Consider the following 20,847-nt stretch of genomic DNA (forward strand, 5'->3'; position numbering starts at 1 on the left):
GCCTCCCTGGTAGTGCAAGAGTTGTCTCAGCACTATCAAGCCACTGAGTTCAATCCTCAGCCATGGAGCTGACCCACCTGGTGCAGCAGACCTCTCCTGTCTTGCCCACTGCTGCCCTCAGCAGTATATTTCAGTAGATCCGGCTGTTCTCTCTCCACTCTTGTCTCTTGTGCGTCCCTTCACCCCCACACCTCTGGCCTACACCCAAGTTCTTGTATGCATAGATAAATAAAACAAATCTTAACAAAAAGAATAGCACTGCAATATCACTTTTGTTGTATTTCAAGTTATATAAGTGGTTATACAGTTGCAAGTGGTTATACCTACTTGACTATCTTTAGTTTCTAGTGCTTTCACGTCTCATAAGTCAGAGTCTTCTGAACCGCCTCTAAGTTTCCAGAGCTTGAAAGCAGAAGTGTGGACAGGTATTGCAGGAAAACTGAGAGCAGGCAAGGATAAGAAATAGATTTGAGATATAAATAGTTTAGAAGCTGGGAGGCCATGACCGCAGCTGCTAGGTTGATCTGCATTTTTCTGTCTAGGTCTCTGTGCAGTGAGCCCACAGCAGCTCAGCAGGGGTTAAGGGAACCACATGGAAGTATCAGCAGACTCCTACACCATCAGTGAGCCTCTCCTTTACTACCTTATATTTGAAGAAAGTCATTTTATAAACCTTCTAATCCAAATTAGTCCTTGTCAAAAGTATAAGAACCTGCAGATCAAATAGGAAACCTTTCCTTTTAATTAACCACACATTCTTAAGTATTAAAGTAAGAGAAAAACAAATTATTCAACACTGACATTTTATTTTCTGAACTTTATCATTTTTACAAAACAAAAAGCAGATATCAAAAACATCCAGTACAGAATTTCTGCACCAGTTTTCACCTAAGTAAGTGATAATGAAACTGGTGTCCAATATTAAGTACTAAACACAGGTTTATTTCCCTCTGGGTCATATGCATTCAGGTGGTTTGTTTTGGGGTTACTACTAAATAATTTTTTATAAGCACCGGTCATTTTTTGAGAACCGATTTGGTTTGTCCAACAAAGTAAACACTTTTTGCTGTGTGGCATTTTCTTTCTTTCTTTCTTTTTTTTTAAAAACACTGAGCTTTAAAATACAGAATGTGTATATCTGGATCCCAATTACCCAATTACCTTTTGAGATCCCAATTACCCTGAAGAACACTGAAGACCTTGATAGGGCATATTAAATACTATTTATATAACTTAAAATGTCTAAGGCAGTCACTATATTTCTAAAGAAAATAGCATTTCATTCAGAGGCTGCCCAGAGTTCGAATTCCATCACTATTTCCACGTCCTTTCTTGATTTGGAGCAGATCCCTAAATAGGCCTGTGTGATTGGAACATGCCAACCAAACAGGCTCTGGTAGTTTATAGATATACTGTGTAGAGCAAAACTCCTTGCTTTGGAACCTGGGAGACCACAAGGAAATTGAGAAGTCATGATTACTGGATACTGAGAGGAAGAAGCACACTTAGAACTCACATAATTTGGAGGCAAGCAAGCTAGAACTTGGCATGGTGCTCACCCACCACTTGTTCTAGAAGCACATTTCATTTAAATATGGGAAGCATGGTCCAGTTTTACAATGTTAAGAGCTGCCAGTCTCTCAAACAGATTTTTTACAAAGATCATTTCCTGGCTAGCAATGAGTTAGGAAACTGGTCTCAAAATTCTGACCAAATTTCTATTAGTCAAAAACAAAACAAAAACGACGACGACAAAAAAACTCAATCCCCCAAAACACCAGTCATAGGGGTTGGTTAAAAAATTGCACAATTAAATTTGATGTAAATTATATTACATACAGACTGGTATACACTCATCACTGCAATGGTTTTGAGAACATGAAACACTCCTGTTGGAACAACATTTCCTATATATTATTCCAATTTTCATCAAAGCAAAACTGATATGTCATTTTCTTCTTTACAGATATGAAAAAGGAAGCAAGAAGGCAAAGCTGAGACACACAGATGCTACCCAAAGGGCAGTGGTGGCATTTGGTTGTTTTGGTCTTTGTACCAGCAACTCCCACACCCACAGCAGATAACCAGCTCTCACTGGATTACACGGTTTTCCTTGCAGTCAAAACCCGAACAATGGATCCTACTCCTCCTGCAGCAAGTGCCTAAAAAGAAAACAAAATGTAAATATTGACAATTAGAATCAGTTTCTTGTACCAACTAAAACATTTTTCTTAGCGAAAGGAAGTGTGTAGCTATCGATTTTGGATTAATTAAAAAAAAATAGTTTTGAGCTCCCCTTATGTACCAGGCAACTAGCGTTTGCACCAGGGTTATAGTAATAAACCAAAACTTCAGAATCCTTGCCCTCATACACCTACTTTCTGGTGAGGCATTAACATACTCTGGTGAGTATGTTGTTTTCAAATAACAATATGTTCTTAACGATCTGCAGCAAAATGTTCTTCTCTAAAACAGGTGCTCAAATATAAACTTAGAACATTCATTCTGCTTTTCTCATTCTCAGCACTGCCAGGAGAAATTGAAACAGGAATCAACCATCCTCAGTTCCATTTAGGTTACTCAGATTTTTTCCTCCCAAGCTAGGAATATATTCTTTAATGGCTAAGAATTTAGGAGCTTTGACTTTACACTGAAAAACTGGAAGTTATGGGCCTCCCCTGGTGGCGCAGTGGTTGAGAGCTGGGTTGTGAGGCTGCCCGCAGCCTCTGCAGTGCCAGTTCGATCCCCGGCCAATGGCGAGGGTCCCACACACAAAAAAAACAAAAACAAAAAAAACAAAAACTGGAAGTTATGATTAAAGTATAGGAATCTGAAGCTCTGGTTTACTTTTGTTCAAAAAACACTGAATACCTTCATGTACTGGGTACTGTACTCGCAACTGAGGATACAAGAGTGAATAAATATAGCATTTTCCAGTCTACTGGGAAGAGACAGACAGACATAAACAGATCATTTTAATATAATGGGTAAAATGACAAAGCTGTGCTTTTGGTGCTATGAAAACAGGAGGGGCACCTATTCAACCCAAGGTTTTAGGGGAATGTGGAATGGTCAGATAAAGCTTCCTGGAGAAAATGATACATTAAATGGATAAGAAGGTTAACAGATCGACACAAAGGGTAAAGAGGCACTCAGGAAAAGAAAATCATGACCAAAGGTATGGAGGTGTGAAATTAGAGGGGGTTTAGAGAAAGAGCTGGCAATGCTAGAGCAAAAGAGGAAGAATGGAAGATGTGGCCGGGCTTGGCATTTGGACTTCATTCTGCAGGCGACTGACAGGGCCAGATTTGGATTTTGGAGAGAACATTCTGGCAAGTGGATGGGGAAAAGGTTTGAGGGAGGAAAAACCGGTAACCAGGAGACCAGTTTAGAAAGCTGTAACAACAGACTGGGATAGATGCTATGAACAGTTGTACTTGAACCGAATGAGGATGAGGTGAGAAATATATAGGAGATGGGGTTTGCAAAAACTCTGATATAAGAAAAACAACTAACATGAGCCCCATCATTTACAAAAGGGGAATAATAGCAAGCTTTCCTTCTAAGTATTTTTATGAGGATTAAGTGTGTTAATATTTATAAAGTACTTGGAATACAGTAAGTGCTCAATCAGTGTTTGTTATGAAGCTATACCGGAACTAGGCTACTTAGGTTTGGAAGCTGGTTATTCATCTGTAAACTGAGGTGATCAAGATGTATGCTTGGGAGGACTGTTGTGAGGACTAAATGAAATGTAAACTAATAGTATAGTGCCTGGCAAACAGAAAGTGTCCCAAGAACAGGATGGCCATAAAAATTATTCTTCAAATTGGCAGGCTGTAGAGTGAAAGGAAACTAATTCATAATCATGTTGGGACAGTAAGTGAGCACTGGGGCTATCTTGGGAAAACTGGGAGGTATGGTTTCCCTACACTTTTATGTTAGGTCTTTTTTTTTAAATTTATTTTTTCTAGAATTGGGATGTAGGCCAGAGGTGCAGAGGTGGGGGGTTGAGAGGATTCACCAGAGACAGAGTGGGGAGCAGCAGGCAAGAGAGGAGAGTCTGCTGTGCCATGTGGGTTAGCTCCTTGAGCTGGGATCGAACTCAGGCCACAAAGGTGAGACTCAACCCTTAGGACACCAGGGAGGCCCCTGTGACAGGTCTTTCTAACAAGGTAATGTATGAGGGATAAAGTGACCTGACCAAGGCTAAACAGCAAATTTTATTATCTATCCTCAGCTTCTTGTGCAAGTATTTACATTCAGAAACACAGATAACAGCTTCTGAAAAACTGAGTTTTGAATACTGTGAGGTGTTAAAGAATGTACATCCCTTACCTGTGTTGGCTCTATTTAAACGTCACAGTGTTTATATTTATTACAATATAAGCAAGAGTTAGGTGTAAAAGATTACCTTACTAACATTTTATTAAAGCTAAAAATTCCAGGGCCTCCCCTGGTGGCGCAGGCAGTTGAGCACAGTGCTGTGAAGCTGTCTGCAGCCTCTGGAGCGTGGGTTCGATCCCGGCCGGAGAGCTACCCACATGGCGTGGCAGACCTCTCCTGTCTCGCCCACTGCTCCCCTCAGCAGTGTATTTCACTCAGTCTGCCTGTTCTATTCCCCGTTCTGTCTCTGGTGAATCCTCTCACTTGCCTCTATGTCAGAACAATATCCCAGTTCTTGTATGTATAAATAAATAAATCTTTAAAAAAAAAAAAAGCTAAAAATTCCTTCTAGCTTTTATTTTTTTATGGATAGTGTACCAGCCTCCATTTACATTGCACAATAAAATATAAGAAAACAGATAAAAACATTTAAGAAATCTTGGTCCCCCCACCCCAATTTCGTTTTTAAATTGTGGTAAAACATGTAATGTAAAATGTGCTATTTTAATCATCTTTAAATGTAAACTTCAGTGGCATTAATTACACTCAATATCGCACAGCCACCACCACTATTTCCAAAACTTTTCCATCATCCCAAACAGAAATTCTGTACCCATATTCCAGTAACTAGCTATATTCCCCTCTCCTCAGCCCTTGGCTCCACTTTCCATCTGTATTAATTTGCCTATTCTAGATAACTCATATAATTACAATGAAATATAATTCAATTCAATGAAATATAATGATAATTCAATGAAATGACAAAATATTTGTTTTTTTTGTGTCTGGCATTTTTTCACTTTGCATAGTGTTTTCAAGTCCATTCATGCTGAACTTCCTTTTTTTGGCTGAGTAATATTCTATCGTCTGCATGCACCCCATTTTGTTCATCTGTTGATGGGCACTGGGTTGTTTCTACCTTTTGATCACTGTCAAAACATTTTTGATTTTTATCACTTATTTTCTTTACAAAGGTTTGAATTAATTCAAAGTTCAAGATTATGTTTAATGAACAATAACCATTACTGAGCAAGCACTACAAATCAGGATCCTTTAAGGACAAGACTAGTAAGTATAAATCTACACTTTCTTGATTTTCAGGCACTTATTTATTTTTAAAAAATTTTTATTATTATTATTAAATTTTTGAGTAGAAGAGCTGGGGTATAGGCCAGAGATGCAGTGGGTGAGAGGATTCACCAGAGAGAGTGGGGAGCTGAACAGGTGGATTTACTGAAATACACTGCTGAGGGGAGCAGCAGGTAAAATAGGAGAGGTCAGCTGTGTCATGTGGGTTAGTTTCCTGGCTGGGGATCAAACTCAGGGGCTGGCCATATTAGCTTGACAGTACTGAGACTTAACCCTTAGGCCACCAGGGAGGCCCTGTAGGCATTTATTTGTGAAAACAAAGACACATAAGCAAGAAGTCAAAACAGTTATTTTGGTTCCTATTATAAAGGAACCAGTCACATAGTTTTATAATTCATAACTTACCTTTTCATGCCACTGTAATAACACAGCACTGCTGTTGTCAGAAGGACTCTCAAAGCCTTTATAAATATACTTCATTAAGAGATCCACTCCACTCTTGTCCAGGGATTGAACTGCCTTTTCAATATCATTAGCTTTAAAGGAGATGAGCACCTTCAAAACAATGCTGCCTGCTCGATCCTGAGGGTAAATAAACAACAGAACATTTAGATCTGGGTGAAATAATTTTATAAAGGTCACACTGAGAAGGTGACATTGAATAAAGAGGTCACACAGAGGGAAGAGCACAAAGGACTATGGTGATGGTTCACGTGTGCTGTGGTGGTGGGAAAAGTTAGGGGACTACACCTGAGGGGAGAAATCAAATATTGTACAAAAATGAACAATGATGTAAGAAAATTTTAAAAAATTAATTAAACTTCGGAAAAAGAGAAAATGATGCTCTGTAAATAAAAAAAAAGGAGGTAAAGAACATGAAAGAGGAAACTTGGGAATATTTGAGGTAAGCATTTTAGAGAAAGGAATAAGCGCTGTTAGTGTGACCTGTAAGAATAGCAAAAGGACACAACGTAGTGGGATCAGAATGGTGGGAGAACAGCAGGAGATGAAGTCAGAGAGGTAATGCGACAACAGAAGTTGGCAGGCCATCTTTTACAAAGAGAAATGAGATGTTGGAAGTTTTTCAGAAGAGCAGTCTCATAATCAATATTTAACAGGATGCCATGTTGAGAATTAGCTGGGAGCCAAAGGGGTAGGTAAACAGTGGACAGAGCAGGTGGAGACAGGGAATAACTACAATAATATATGCTGGTTTGGGCTAGAATGATAATATGGAGCAGTGGAGGAAGGCAGAGATGGACATATTGTTGCCATATTTAATAAAGGTAGAGCTGAAAGAATTTGCTAACAGAGATGTGTTAATTCACCAATTCATTAAATCAAAATCTACTTCTTGATCTGAAAAAGAAATCCCAGCAAGGAAACAAAATTGTAGTTTTCCTTAAGTCATCCTTCAGAAATAAGTTATTAATAAAATTTTAGTTTTAAGGATACCTTCAGTTTCAAGAATACTTTTAGTTTCATATTTATAGTCAGTGACCACAGATATGAGATACAGTTACCTTTATTTATAATCATCCATTTTCTTGGGTAATAGGCTGCTACAAAAGTAATTTTATCCATTAAGGCAAGCAAAGGGAACACTTTAATTTACCCTTCCAACAATTTGTTTCTCCTACTGACAAAAGTGCTACCTTCAGCATTACTATTGGTCAGTATTTTACAGAATGTTTCTACTACCCATTGTTGTCTTCAGTTTAAAGTCTGTGCAATTTCCCAATTTAGAAAAACACCCTTATATCCAGAACTATCAACTCCCACCCACAAACTGCAATAAAAACCATCCATACAAAAGCAGAGGTGGTAAAATCAAAATTTTGATGGTATTCCTCATAACTTTTAAAAACCAAAGAAATTTTCCCCTTACAGAAAATGTTGCCTTGATAAATACTACGCATTCACCTATGTTTTACTTACTACTATTCAATTAAGGAGATATTTGGGGCTCCAGAGAGGTATGATTTGCTATTAACAGTAGGGTCACTACTCTGGGCTTAAGTTTAAGCAGTAAATAACTTAAGCAAGTAGGTCCTTAAGAATCAGTGGAAGGGACCGCTGAAGGGAATCTTAGTACACAGCTCTTCTGAAGGGCAAGTTGGTTACCATCTATACCAAAAGCCTAAAAATTATGCAATCTAAACTCCAGATATTCACTGCTAGGTATCTATTCAAAGGAAATAATTATTTGCCAAAAATTGTTCATATCAGTACTGTTTACAACAGGAAAGAAAATGGTCAATAATCTAAATATATGACAATAGATTAAATATATATAAACTGCAGTGTTAGCTATGTGCTGTCATTGAAACTCTACAAGCATGTAGCAATACCAAAAAGTAGTAACAATTATCTGTGTGATGGGACTATGGATGATTACCTTTTTAATCTCCTGTGTGTGTGTCTGAGATTTCTATAATAAACATTCAATACTTGTATAATCAAAACAAAAATCTTTAAAATGCAAGCAAGTAGGATCTGTTTATTTTGTAAACGTTTTTCTTATTCTTTAAGCCTTTGTTGAAATTCAATCTGGATGACCACCTCTAAAAACAGAAAAAATGATCCATCGTTTGACACAGTGTGTCTAACATGTAACGGTACATAACTTTATGAAAGATCTATTTTACATATGCAAATTTTACCTATCAAACTATATTGTAAGCTCTGCTATGTCAAAGTTAAATTACTGTTGATTTTATGAAAAGTCAGAGGACTGTGGTAACAATACTAACACATCAGCAGAGATCATTGCTTGTCTGTGACTTACCTTTACTGCTTGACTCTTGGTGTTGATAGGGGGGTTTTTCAGAGCCGCCTGCAGGGCTGCCGTCATGTTTCCTGTTCTGGAGGTTAAGGGGATAGCAGCAAAGGGCAGACCTCTGCAAAGCACTATAAGTACCAGGAACCACTGGTTCTTAAGACTTGACTTTACGGACAAAAAGTTCATTATTGGAAAATTTCCTATGTTCCTATGTTTCCTATGTTCATTATTGGAAAATTCAATTTGCTGCTTTTAAGGATGTCAATCAAAACCAAAATAATGAAAACCAAAGAGAACATTGTAATTTTCTTTTAAACAGCAAGACTACTTCAATGAACACCCTGTAATGTTACATTTCCTAGTAAGACAAATATACAGACTTTATCCATAGTAATATTAAAAAAACCCACAAAACTCCAAAATACATTTCAGAATCACACTCCAAAATGAAACAGTTTATCACTGGCCAAAGTATGTCTTTTATATGTGATTCTAAATGGACAAATACCAAATTTTTACTAGAATTATATTCCAGATTAATTGAAATGTTGGTAGACTAGCAATTTGAATGATACACATTAGCAATTTCTCAATCTTAGTGAAAAGAGGCATTACAAAAGACAGTAATTTAATGATCTCTAGGTGACAACTTAATTTTTTCAGTTTTGAATGTTTTCTCTCATATTTCATAGAGATTATTCAAACTGTCTTAGGCCATACCTATTAAATTTAGTCTTTCTGAATGTACCAGTGAGTTAGCAAGTATGAGACACAGAAGGCCAATCAGATTGTCAGAATGTACAATCATTTCCCTAAAAGGAAAACAAGAGTTCACTTGTTCTTCCATCTCCAGTGCTTGTCTCTTCTATAAGAGTACATAATATCTTTATATTTTAAGATGAATTGACTAAAGAACAAATTCACTATAGGCATATATACAGCAGTACCAGGAAAGAGTCATTACACATCACTTAAAATAAGCTAATCCACAAAACATTCAGGAGGAATGTTTTCAGATAGAATAATGTTCACCTCTTCATTGTCTGGAGAAAAAGCTATACAAAGAACCCTGTGGTTGGTAAGCTGTTTTCAAGGCATAATGGACTTCTGGAGGAGCATGCCTTTTGCAGAATGGCTCGTTTTTAAGACCTAAAACACTAACCAAGTATTTAAATAATACACAATTACAATGTGAAAGTTGTAGAAATCAAAGAAACAACTGTATACTGATCGGTTTCACGCATATTCTCATTAAAATTTAACAGGATGATAAGGAAAGAGCCGGAAAAAGTCTTCCTGTTTTATGCATACACCCAGGAAATTAGAAATGAGTGAATTCGGTAATTGTTAATCTCTAAACGACCGTTTTAGTTATTGCAACATTTACATTTTTCCAAAAAGATCAAATGCAAATAATCACTGAAAGTCATGAATATTCAAACACACACACACACAAAAAACCCAAGCAGGAACTGACAGCCACATTTCAACTAAAATGGAAACGATTTAAGATTCCAAAAATGATTCTATTTTGTACAAATGACTCATCTTTTTGTTCACGGGTTTATTATAAATATTTCCAAGAATTCTCCACTTGCATTCCCCGTCTGTCCTTTTCTTAAAAGCAAAAGGTTCCAAGCTTCCTTTTTAGGAGCTTTATTGGTTGTTTTGCACTCGCTCCCCTACCTCCGGGTTAACAAATTCTGTGCAACCCATATTTCACCAATCCCTTCCTCTTTTTTTTTTTTTTTCCCCCAGAGCCCACCGAAAGGACAGTGGGCCTCAATTCTGCAAGTCGCCCCGTCTCTCCCGGCAAGGAATAAACTATGCTAATGCTGCCAAAACAAAATAAAACCACAACAAAGTCCAAAATCACTAGCGAAAGACGTCCGTGACTCTCAGTCAGTCATTTCTGGCGCTAAAGCGACCCCAGCAAATACCGCCCCGAAGGAAACTTGCGCGCCCGGCCGCGCAGCCGGCTCCCCCGCCCAGCCGGCTCCCCCGCGAGGGCGCGGCCGCGGAGCCAGGTCCCGACGGCGCCACCCGGGAACCGGGCCACGCAGAAGTCCGCGGCGGGACCCGGGGCTCCCCGCGCCCCAGAGGGAAGCGAGAGCGGGGGACCCCCAGGCGACGGGCTCGGGTGGCGGGGGCAGCTCGGCGCCGCCCCGGGGGGGGGCCCGCGCCCCGGCAGCCGCGGGGTGCGGGAGGAGGCCCGGAGGGGTGGGGCGCGCCTGTAAGGATATTGCCTCAAGCAGGAATCCACCTCGCCCTCGTCCGGCCCGGCCTGCCCGTCGCCGCCGTCTTCCTCGTCCACGAACTTGTTCTCGTCATACTCATCCACGTCCACCTTCCGGAACCGGGCCGACGACACCGTGTTCTTCGACATCCCGGAGCCGCACGGCGACCAAGGCCTCCTCCCGCTGCAGCGTCTCCCTCAGCTCGCCCGGCCCGGCAGGACCCCGCAGCTGGAGCCCTCACTTCCCTCTTCCGCTCTGGGCGTCGCCGGCCGCCGCGGCTCGGGAGGTTCTGCGCTTGCGCGCTGGCGGCGCTGCTTCCTCCTCAAGTTCGCGCGCTCGGCGAGCCGCCGCCGCCACCCCCGCGCTGTACTGAGGGATGCAGTGCGCAGGCGCAGACTCTCCGCAGGAAAGGGGCGGGGCCGGACGGGGAGGCGGGGGCGGGAGGAGGCGGGGGCGGGAGGAGGCGGGGGCGGGAGGAGGCGGGGCGGGAGGAGGCGGGGCAGGAGGGAGGGGAGCAGTCGGAGCCGCCGACGGAGGTTAGAGGCGATTGGGCGCATGAGGGAGTCACGTGATCATTAGCGGTTTCCATAGAAACGCTTCTCTGCGGTCCAGTCCCGCCGGGGGGCTTAGGTTGGCGGCGGTGGGCACTGGAGGTGGGTGGCCTTGCCTTTTGCCGCCACCGCCGCCGCCAACAGCCTGTCAGCGGGGACCTGCGCAAGGCCCGGCTGGTTGGGACTCGTCTGTGGGGCGGGATGGACTGGTTGTCCGACCCAATCCCCTGCGGTTGGCAGGAGTATGAGGCGGAGTGATGCACGCCCCGGCGCCCGGCAGCGTTCTAGTTGTCAGAGACATCGCTTCGGACTCTGCTGCCCGTGGCTGCGTTCTCCAGTCGGGAGCCCCTTCCAGAGATTGGAACTGCTCTGTGCGGCCAGCGGGAGGTCCCCAAGGACGGAGTCTAAAGGTCAAATCTTATCTGTCAGTGCTGTGTGACAGCATCGCAGCGGCACCTGCAAAACCTGAACTAGGTATCACATCCACTGTGAGGGAGGGGGAGGTGTCTGGGTAGGGATTGAGGTAGGGTGGCAAAACTGGGGTGCATCTGTGGAATTTAGGGTAGGGTCAGTCATTGACTGGTTAAAATAAGTGGTTGTTTGCAGCAAGAGTGATAGACCAGGATGGGGACCAGTTACGCTCTCTGGTGCTCAGGGCTAACAAAATGTGTAAGGGTTAGTAGAAACCAGACCTTAAGATTATATGATCCCTCTAGGCCATTTCTGAAAGCAAAGCTCGTATTGAGGAGGCAAATGTGCTAGAATTAAGGAAATGGCAGTTGTATTTAGTGTGTATTATACTGAAGTACAAATATTTGCAGAATAAAATTAATTTAGACGTCTGACTGGACACTGGTCACATGGCTATATGTTTTCCTGACATCCTGTCAGATCTAGTTTAATTCCAGCTCTAGTAGAAGGCTGGATGTTGGCCTGTTGAATATCCCAACCCTTGGTTTCCTGTGCTGTGGTTGAAGAGAGCCCTTAGAATTAGCAAACCCTGACTTGAGTTGGACCCTTTCACTCTATTTGATTGAGGCATGCCACTTCAAATCCTGAATCTCAGGTACCTCGTTGCTAAAAGAGTTCTTGGCAAGATTGTTCTGAGGATAAAATACAAGAAACTATTTTGAAGCTCTAAAATTCCAAATAATTGTAAAATGCATGTTACCTGTACCATTGATGATAGCACTAGTCTTATACATTCCTTACAATATATTATATTTTATCTTGCCTCTGAAAGAGAGCACAGGGTTCTCTAAGGCAGAGACTGTCTTATAGTTAGTTCTTTTGTATTACATCTGATATAAAGCTAAGTATGTAGTTTGCATTCAAGTGTGTAGCTTGCATTCAAGTATTCAATTATTCATTAGTAAGTGAATAAAATGTGAAAGACAGTACAGTTTGAGAGTCACACTGAGAATAAAGAATCAATAAGAGGAAGAGAGATTTCAAAATCGGATCCAACACATATCTAAATATATCTATGTCTATATCTGTATCCATATATTTCTATCTACAAAGCGAGACACTCTTAGAGATGATGAAATACAGGAAGGCATCTGTTTTCCTTGGGAGGAAAAGGCAATAAATATTTTTCCCCAACTAAATCACCTTTCTGAAAAATATGTCAATTACGGGATAGAATTGACCTTTTTTAGTTAACATTCAAGTTATCAGCAGAATGCACGAATGCTTCCTCTTTAGGGGTGAGGAAAAGGCAATAATTATTTTTATCCCACTTAAATCACACTTCTAAAAAATATATTATTTAGGGAATGGAACTGGCATTTCTTTAAATTAACATTTAAGTTATGAGCAAACACTCTGGTAAAAACTCCCCAAGGACTGTTTTAGGACAGCATAGGAAATTTTCAGGGAGACTTACCTGTTGGTAATATTTAAAAAGCCATATGCCAAAGTATCAGATTGTTACCATGGTGAATGGCATTATATAACTTAGACTAAAGGTTTGTTTTAGTAATTTTTCTTATTTTTAATCTTTTGCTAATTTAGTAAGAGCTAAACAATATACTTTTTTTAGATGTTAAAGAGGATTGTACTTTTTGTTCTTCCAAATCATGATTTTCTTTGAAGAGAAAATGGAACATTGGAAGCACTCTGAGAGCAAATGGAAACAAGAATTCAAGAACTAATACATTCCTTCTCTTTCCTATTCTTTTGTATTTGGTCTTATTTAGGAACTTTCTTCATTCTTTTATAACTGGAAAAGAAAACCAGGGTAGATATCAACTTAAAGAATAGTGATGGAAACTTTAAAAGTTGAGTTGTTTAAGCATATAATTATTTTGATTGTTCAGAATTTTGCTCTATATACTGGATGCTAAATATAATTAACTCAGCCTCATTAGCACGTTACATTTTAGTTGTAATAATGTAAAAAAAGTCTTTTTCTGATGTATTTTTTAGTTGTATCACAATAAGTATTTAGTACAGAGTAGGTACTCAGTAGAGTAGGTACTCAGTACATTTCTAGCCAATCAATTGATAATCTGAAGATTTTGAAATCACATTTAGAAACTGAGTTTTTTTAATGGACAAATGACCTTCCTACTCCATTGACAAATAGTTAAATCTTCATAAAGCTTCAGGGAAATTGTGTGTGTGTGTGTGTGTGTGTGCGTGCGTGCACAGAAACCTGTGCTTAATTATCTTTTTATTAGAAATACACATTGTTTCCCTTTTTTGCAAATCCCAAATTTTTAATGTTAATGGTGGAAAACGTAACTCATTTTATGTAATGTTATTTTTAAAAAAAATTTCCAGATAATTTTTTTCCCCCCTGAAATAAAGGATCCATGAGGCTTTAAGACATTCTGTTGTGCAAATAACCTGGTTTGGTGCAATACTAAAGTGAGACTGAATTGAATTTTCTCAAGGTTAATGCTGCATGATTGTATGCAGCACCTTGTTTTCTGTGATGATGCAGATGAAGGATATTTTCAATTAGGCTTTTGATAAAACTCTTTTATAATAGGTCTTTCTTTTCAGATACTTTAAAACTAGTAGTTCACCGACTATGAGCTTCTTTGCCCCAAACTTACCACTCTTAAAAAACAAACCAACACATTGAATCCTGCATCATGACACTGTTGTTTTTATTATTTGAAATGGGAGTGAACTCAGTGTTTTTTTTTTTTTTATAGAGGCATGCTTTTTATTTATTTATTTTTGTTTTGTTTGTTTGTTTGTTTCGTTTATACATGCACTGGGTACAGTCAGAAGCGCGGGAGGGTGAGAGAATTCACCAGAGCCAGAGTGGGGAGCAGAGCAGGCAGAAGGACTGAAGTACACTGCTGAGGGGAGCAGCGGGCAGCAGGAGAGGTCTGCGCGCCATGTGGGACCCTCCTCTGGTGGCCGGGGAGCAGCCGGGGATCGAACCGGCGCCGCAGAGGCCGCGGGCAGCTTCGCAACCCAGCGCTCAACCGCTGCGCCACCGGGGAGGCCCTGAACTCAGTGTTAATCAAACATGGTAACCATATAAATACAAAATAAATACCAGTTCTGGTAATGATGGTTTAATACCACTGTTCTTTAGCAACACAATTGTTACATTTTACAAAGACTTTTTAGCTGTTACCCACAGACTATTTTATGGTTTAATGCCCCTACTTAATATCCAAGTCAACTGGTTTTGTGTTGAAGCAACCAACCTTCAAAAATTCAGGTTTTTTCTTTGTGATTTATTTCAGCTTTACGTAACAATATGATTATATACTGAGGAAGGGCAAATAGAGTGAACTATTTTAGAGTGGGAACTTAATATATATATGTGTGTGTATATTTATATATATGTGTGTACTTCAAAAATTTTAAAAGTTTTTTTAAATCTGTACTCTTATCTCAAAAAAAGTTTAGGGTTAAATGAAAAAAAAAAGCCTATTTATTTTGATAAAACTCTCTTATAATAGGTCTTTTATTTTCTATTTAATGTTTTAAATCTGCTTATGTTAATATATGTAGGGAAGCTATGGATTTTAAAATTTATTTCCTGTATGCTTTCCCATTACTGGAATCTCTAATTAATACTAGCATTTATTTTAATGTTACACTTCTTGTCACAGTATACAATCATAGTATTTGAGGTAATGATATTTTCCATCTTTTCCAATATTTATATCACTTTTATTTTTTCTTATCTTATTGCATTTGCTAAACTCTAGAAATTGTTGAAAAATTTGGTGTTAGTAGGTTCTCTTTGTTTCTGTTTTAATGGAAGTTTCTTTGGTATTTCACCAGTTTTGATTTCCTAGTGCTTTATGATATTTAGGGATGACTGCTGAAATGATCATATGCCTTTTTGGGATCTGATGGTAAAAATAATATAATTTTTGATCTTCCAGTTTATAAATGTACTGAACTGTATGTATTTTCTGCACTGACTCTTTCCTACATTTCTAGAATAAATTCTACGTAATTGCTATTTTAATTACTTGCTTGATTTAATTAACTTATATTTTGTTTACATAATTTCAGAATCTATATGTGTAATTTAGATTGGTCCATAGTTTTATTTCTTTGTGCTGTTTTTATCTTATTTTGATATTAGGCTTAATTTAACTGTATAAAAGGAATTGAGAATACCTCCACCTGTTACCCCTATGTTCTAAAAGTGTTTAAGTAATAGAAAATTAACCATGCTAGCTTTTCCTTGAAACTTATAGGATATGCTTGCAAAATTATCTGGACTTTTTCATATTTTTCTCTTTTTTTTGCATGATTATTAACTTGTTGGTTTTCTTTCTCTTTTTGAGTCTTATTTTAAAAGTAGTTTTTTCCTAGTAAATCACACATTTCTTCTAGATTGTCAATTTATTGGCAAGAACTTGCACAAAATATTTTCTAACAATGATTTAATTATTTCCCATAATCATGGGCATATTGCTTTACTGATTGCTGCTGTAAATTATTTAAACAAAATAATAAAATTAACATTTTTCTTTTTTCTCCCCTAACCTGATTATCACAAATTCTAACAATATATGTTAATGTCATAGAAAATAGTCATCTCAGACTCATATTTTTGATAAATTATTGAAAGATTATACAATTTCTGTCTTTTCCTACTGTCTAGCCTTACCCTTTTAATATTTTATTAATAACAGCAACCACTTGACATTATTGTATGTTAGACATTTGGTAATAAGCTTTTTACTTACATTATTTAATACTTGAAGAGACCTGAGGGCCTAGGAATTAGTGTTTCCATTTATGGATCGGGAAACTAAGTCTCAGAGAGGTTACATAACTCAGTCAGTAATACTCAACTAACAAGTAGCAAGCATGGTAATTAGCTTGACCAGACTCCAAAATTTGTGCTTTTCTTTTAATATTAATTTTTTAAAAATTTTTTACATCATTGTTCATTTTTAAACAATATTTCTTCCCCCCCATCCCCTCAGGTGTAGTCCCCATAGAGTTTCCTTCACCAATGCACCTGTGCACCGTCACCTCAGTCCCTGTGCTCCTCCCTCCCTCCCTCTGAACCCTCTCCCTCCTCCTCCCCTGCAGGATGTCTCTGATTTATAATTGTCCATTTTTGCTTTGTTGTGTTTTGTACTATTATTATTTTTTTTAACACTGATGTCTTATTGGGTTTCCCTATATTCCTGCTATAAGTGAAACCATACGATATTTTTCTTCTTCCTTCTGACTTATTTCACTGAGCATAATTCCTACTAGCTCCATCCATGTTGCTGAGAATGGCATGAGTTTATCTTTTTTGATTGCTGAATAATATTCCATTGTGTATATATACCACATCTTCTTGATCTAGTCATCTATTTTTGGGCATTTGGGTTGTTTCCAGGTTTTACCTATTGTAAATAGGGCTGCCCTAAGCATAGGGGTGCAGGTGCTCTTTGGAATTGACTCAAAATGGATTAAAGAACTAGACATAAGACCTGAAACCATAAAATGCATAGAAGGAAATATAGGCGAAACACTATGTGATATGCACATCAAAGACATCTTTACAGACACATCACCCAAAGCAGTGATAGTGAAGGCAAAGATAAACAGCTGGGACTACATCAAATTAAAGAGCTTCTGCACAGCAAAAGAGACAGTAACAAAAACAAAGAGAAACCCCACCGAGTGGGAGAACATTTTTGCATACAACACTAATGATAAAGGACTGATCACAAAAATCTGCAAAGAGCTGATGAGACTCAACAACAACAAAGAAAATAATCCTGTCAATGTGGTTTTAATTTGCATTTCCCTGATTATCAGGGATGTCGAACATTTTTTCATATGTCTGTTGGCTGTTTGGATATTGTCTTTGGAGAAATGTCTTTTAAGTTCTTCTGCCCATTTCTTTACTGGATTATTTATTTTGTTTTTGTTGAGTCATTGAGTTCTTTGTGTAACTTTGTGAGCAGCCCCTTATCAGTTGACTGGAGTGCAAAGATTTTTTCCCAATCAGTGGGGTGTCTCTGTTTTGGTTAATGTCTCTTTTGCTGTGCAGAAGCTTTTCAGTTTGATGTAATCCCAGGTGTTTATCTTTTCCTTGACTTTCTTTGCTTTGGGTGATGAGTCTTTAAAGATGTTATTGCGATGTATGTCTTATAGTGTTTTACCTATATTTTCTTCTATATATTTTATGGTTTCAGGTCTTATGTCCCGTTCTTTTATCCATTTTGAGTTGATTTTTGTGCATGGCGAAAGGTAGTGGCCTAGTTTCATTTTTTTGCATGTGGTGGTCCACTTTTCCCAGCACCATTTATTGAACAAACTGTGTTCCATTGCATATTCTTTGTTCCTTTGTCAAAGATCAGTTGTCCATATAAGTGTGGTTTTATTTCTGGGCTCTCTATTCGGTTCCATTGGTCCATGTGTCTGTTTTTGTTCCAACACCAAATATATAGCAATACAGGCTCACATCAACAAACAAGAAAGAACTCAAAGAAACAACCTAATCTCACATCTCAAGGAGCTAGAAAAAGAACAACAACAACAACAACAAAAAACCCCTAAAGCCAGTAGAAGAAAGGAAATAATAAAAATCAAAGCAGAAATAAACAAAATAGAAATTAAAAAAACAATCCAAAAGATCAATGAATCCAAAAGTTGGTTCTTTGAAAAAATAAACAAAATAGACAAACCTCTAGCCGGGCTAACAAAGAATAAATGGGAGAAAACACATATAAATAGGATAATAAATGAAAGAGGAGAAATCTCAGTAGAAATCAGACTCAGTAGAAATCAAAAGAATAACCAGAGATTACTATGAACACTTATATGCAAACAAATTCAACAACCTAGATGAGATGGACAAATCCTAGAATGATATAATCATCCAAGGCTGGACAAAGAAGAAATAGAACACCTAAACAGACCAATTATAAGCTGGGGAATTGAGGCAGTAATCAAAGCACTCCCCAAAATCAAAAGCCCAGGTCCAGATAGTTTCACAAATGAATTCTACCAAACGTTAGCAGTGAATTAGTGCCTATCCTACACAAACTCTTTCAAAAAATTGAAAAAGAAGAAATACTACCAAATATGACATACGAAGCCAACATTACACTAATACCAAAACCAAACAAAGACAGCACAAAAAAAGAAAATTACAGGCCAATCTCCCAAATTTTGTGCTTTTAATAATCACCCTGCTTTCATGATTCTTTCTTATTATTTTCAAATACAATAGTTACCTTTGTGTTAAAATTAAGGCTATAGTTTAGTATGAAGGGTATAAATAAACCTACACAATAGCTTGAAGTAAACTATAAATTATCGATTTATTATAATGACTTTTAAAAAAGATATTTGTTTTTCAGATATTTGTGTGAGCTTGGCCCAAGTTTCAGTATTTTAAGACTGGACATAGAGTCCGACATGTAATATTTAGTCTACCACAAAGTCTGTCTCTTTTTTGGGGGGTAAATGGAGATATCAGTAGGGATCAATTGGTCACTCCACTTATTTTTTCTTTGGTAGCAAAACATAACAAAATTTACCATCTGACCCTTTTTTTAGTGTAAAGTTAAGTAGTATTAGGTACATGCACATTGCTGTATCACATATGGCATAACCATCACCACCATTCATCTCCTGACCTCCTTATATCTTGGAAAATAGCAACTCTATACCCATTTAACAAAATAAAACTCCCAATGCCCACTCCTCCCACCCCCTCACCAACTCCTCCCTACCCCCTGTCCTTGCAACCACCATTTTACTTTCTTAATAAATTTTATAATCTAGTTGCCTCATATAAATGAAATCATATAGTATTTATATTTTTGTGATTATCTTATTTCACTTAGCTTGATGTTCTCACAGGTCAGAATTTCCTTCCTTTTTAAGGCTAAATAACAGTCCATTGTATATGTATACCACATTTTCTTTATCCATTCATCCATCAATGGATACTTGGATTGCTTCCATGTCTTGGTTATTGTGAATAATGCTGTTATGAATCTAGGTATACAAGTATCTCTTTGAAACTCTGCTTTCAATTCTTTTGGGTATATACCTAGAAGCATAATTGCTCCATCACATGGTCATTCTGCTCTTAATTTTTTGAGACGCCAATTCTATTTAATTAGGTAAGGTAATAAAGCAATGTTCCTTCCATTGCCTTATGTCTCCAATTTGGTACATCTCTGAGAGTCAGGGAAATTCAAAGTAAAATAATCCCAGAATTTATGTATAGTATGCAGTCTAGGGTAACAAGGAATGGGGGTGTGAGAGTGCCAAAACCGTGGGATCTAGAACTCATTTAAGTTCTTTATCTTAACCCACATAGCAAATGTAACTTCTGTGATTTAGAGGATGCCCTTTGGTGCAATGGTTTGAGCAGCCCTACAGAGAAGTCACAGGACATACTAAACGGTTCTTGATTTTTCTGGGCTTTCCAGTATGTCCGCACTGTCATTATTTTGGGAAGTATTAAACACACAGTTTAAAAACATGCATTGTGGACCTAGACCTTGCGGGTTTGGCTCTCAGCTTAGCCTTTATCATTTGAAAACCTATTTAAACTCACTGTGCCACAATTTCCTTATTTGTAAAGTAGATATTACAATGACACACACCTTTTAGGATTATTGAGGGGATTAAATGTTTTAACACATAAATGCTTAGAAAAGTGTCTGACATAAAGCTCTCTAAATGTTAGGGAGTAATATTATTTTAAATTAGTATAGACCACCGTGTGACTTTCCTTAAATATCCTTGGAAATAAGATAAATAATATTCTCTCTGTGAGTTAAACTTTTTGGATTGCATGTACCATGAACCAAAAAAGATATGTAATGGCAGATCAAAAGTAGAATTAGCTTCCAACCCAACAGGATTAGATTGTAGCTTGATGAGACATTAACATCTATAGAAAATAAATACTAGTCAGGATAGGAGGTGGCTGTCAAGGTTGTCTCTTAGAGTTTTAGGCCACCTAAACACCAGGGACAGGTGTCCTTATCCATATCCCACCTTTTTATTCCAAATGGCAGGTGTCTGTCCCTGCTGTAATAAGCAGCGTCTGATAGCAATAAACATTGGAATCACATAATGAGCTCTTCTATTCTACAAAACAACTTTCTTATTATGGTTTGGCTTCTCAAGTTTATTTACATGGAAACATTATATGGGCTGAATGACTTAAATATCTAGTTGAATAGTTAGTGATAAGTCTCACTGGAAATCAGTATATTAGTTTTCTGCTTTCACATGTTAATCTGGGGAGTTTTGTTAACTCAGGTCTGTCCCTGATTGCTAAATCCGTTTTCTCTGTATCAAGTAGGTAACTGAGCCTGTAAAGTTGAATCACAGT

At 38.2% G+C, this 20,847-nt stretch overlaps 2 protein-coding genes across 4 annotated transcripts in view; one reads left to right on the top strand and one right to left on the bottom strand.

The window, feature by feature from the left end:
* Positions 1-772: 772 nt before the first annotated feature.
* On the bottom strand, positions 773-10,763 carry ARPC5 (actin related protein 2/3 complex subunit 5). The gene is made up of 4 exons (XM_054693403.1): positions 10,501-10,763; positions 8,264-8,345; positions 5,881-6,057; positions 773-2,162 (listed from the first exon to the last, which is right to left on the bottom strand). Exons 1-4 carry the CDS (start codon positions 10,641-10,643, stop codon positions 2,100-2,102), a joined length of 465 nt encoding a protein of 154 aa, XP_054549378.1. The 5' UTR covers positions 10,644-10,763; the 3' UTR covers positions 773-2,099.
* Positions 10,764-11,125: 362 nt separating this feature from the next.
* The window catches only part of RGL1 (ral guanine nucleotide dissociation stimulator like 1), a 268,038-nt gene continuing 258,316 nt past the window's right edge, over positions 11,126-20,847 (top strand). For 2 of the 3 annotated variants that reach the window (XM_054693404.1, XM_037506288.2), the window contains exon 1: positions 11,127-11,519. The gene's annotated coding sequence lies outside the window, so the exon portion shown is untranslated. Of the gene's footprint in view, positions 11,520-20,847 lie in introns of all 3 variants that reach the window. The other variant, XM_054693406.1, reaches the window with a different exon arrangement.

Source organism: Talpa occidentalis, unplaced genomic scaffold, assembly GCF_014898055.3.
Source record: "Talpa occidentalis isolate TD23 unplaced genomic scaffold, MPIMG_talOcc4v2.1 talOcc4.12, whole genome shotgun sequence".
Lineage (NCBI taxonomy): Eukaryota > Metazoa > Chordata > Mammalia > Eulipotyphla > Talpidae > Talpa > Talpa occidentalis.

Coding starts and splice junctions, on each gene's coding strand:
- ARPC5 (XM_054693403.1), bottom strand. CDS start 10,643: ATGTCGAAGAACACGGTGTCGTCGGCCCGGTTCCGGAAGGTGGACGTG. Junction 8,346..10,500: donor GTGGATTCCTGCTTGAGGCA/ATATCCTTACAG, acceptor TATCCCCTTAAC/CTCCAGAACAGGAAACATGA. Junction 2,163..5,880: donor TATTACAGTGGCATGAAAAG/GTAAGTTATGAA, acceptor TTTTCTTTTTAG/GCACTTGCTGCAGGAGGAGT.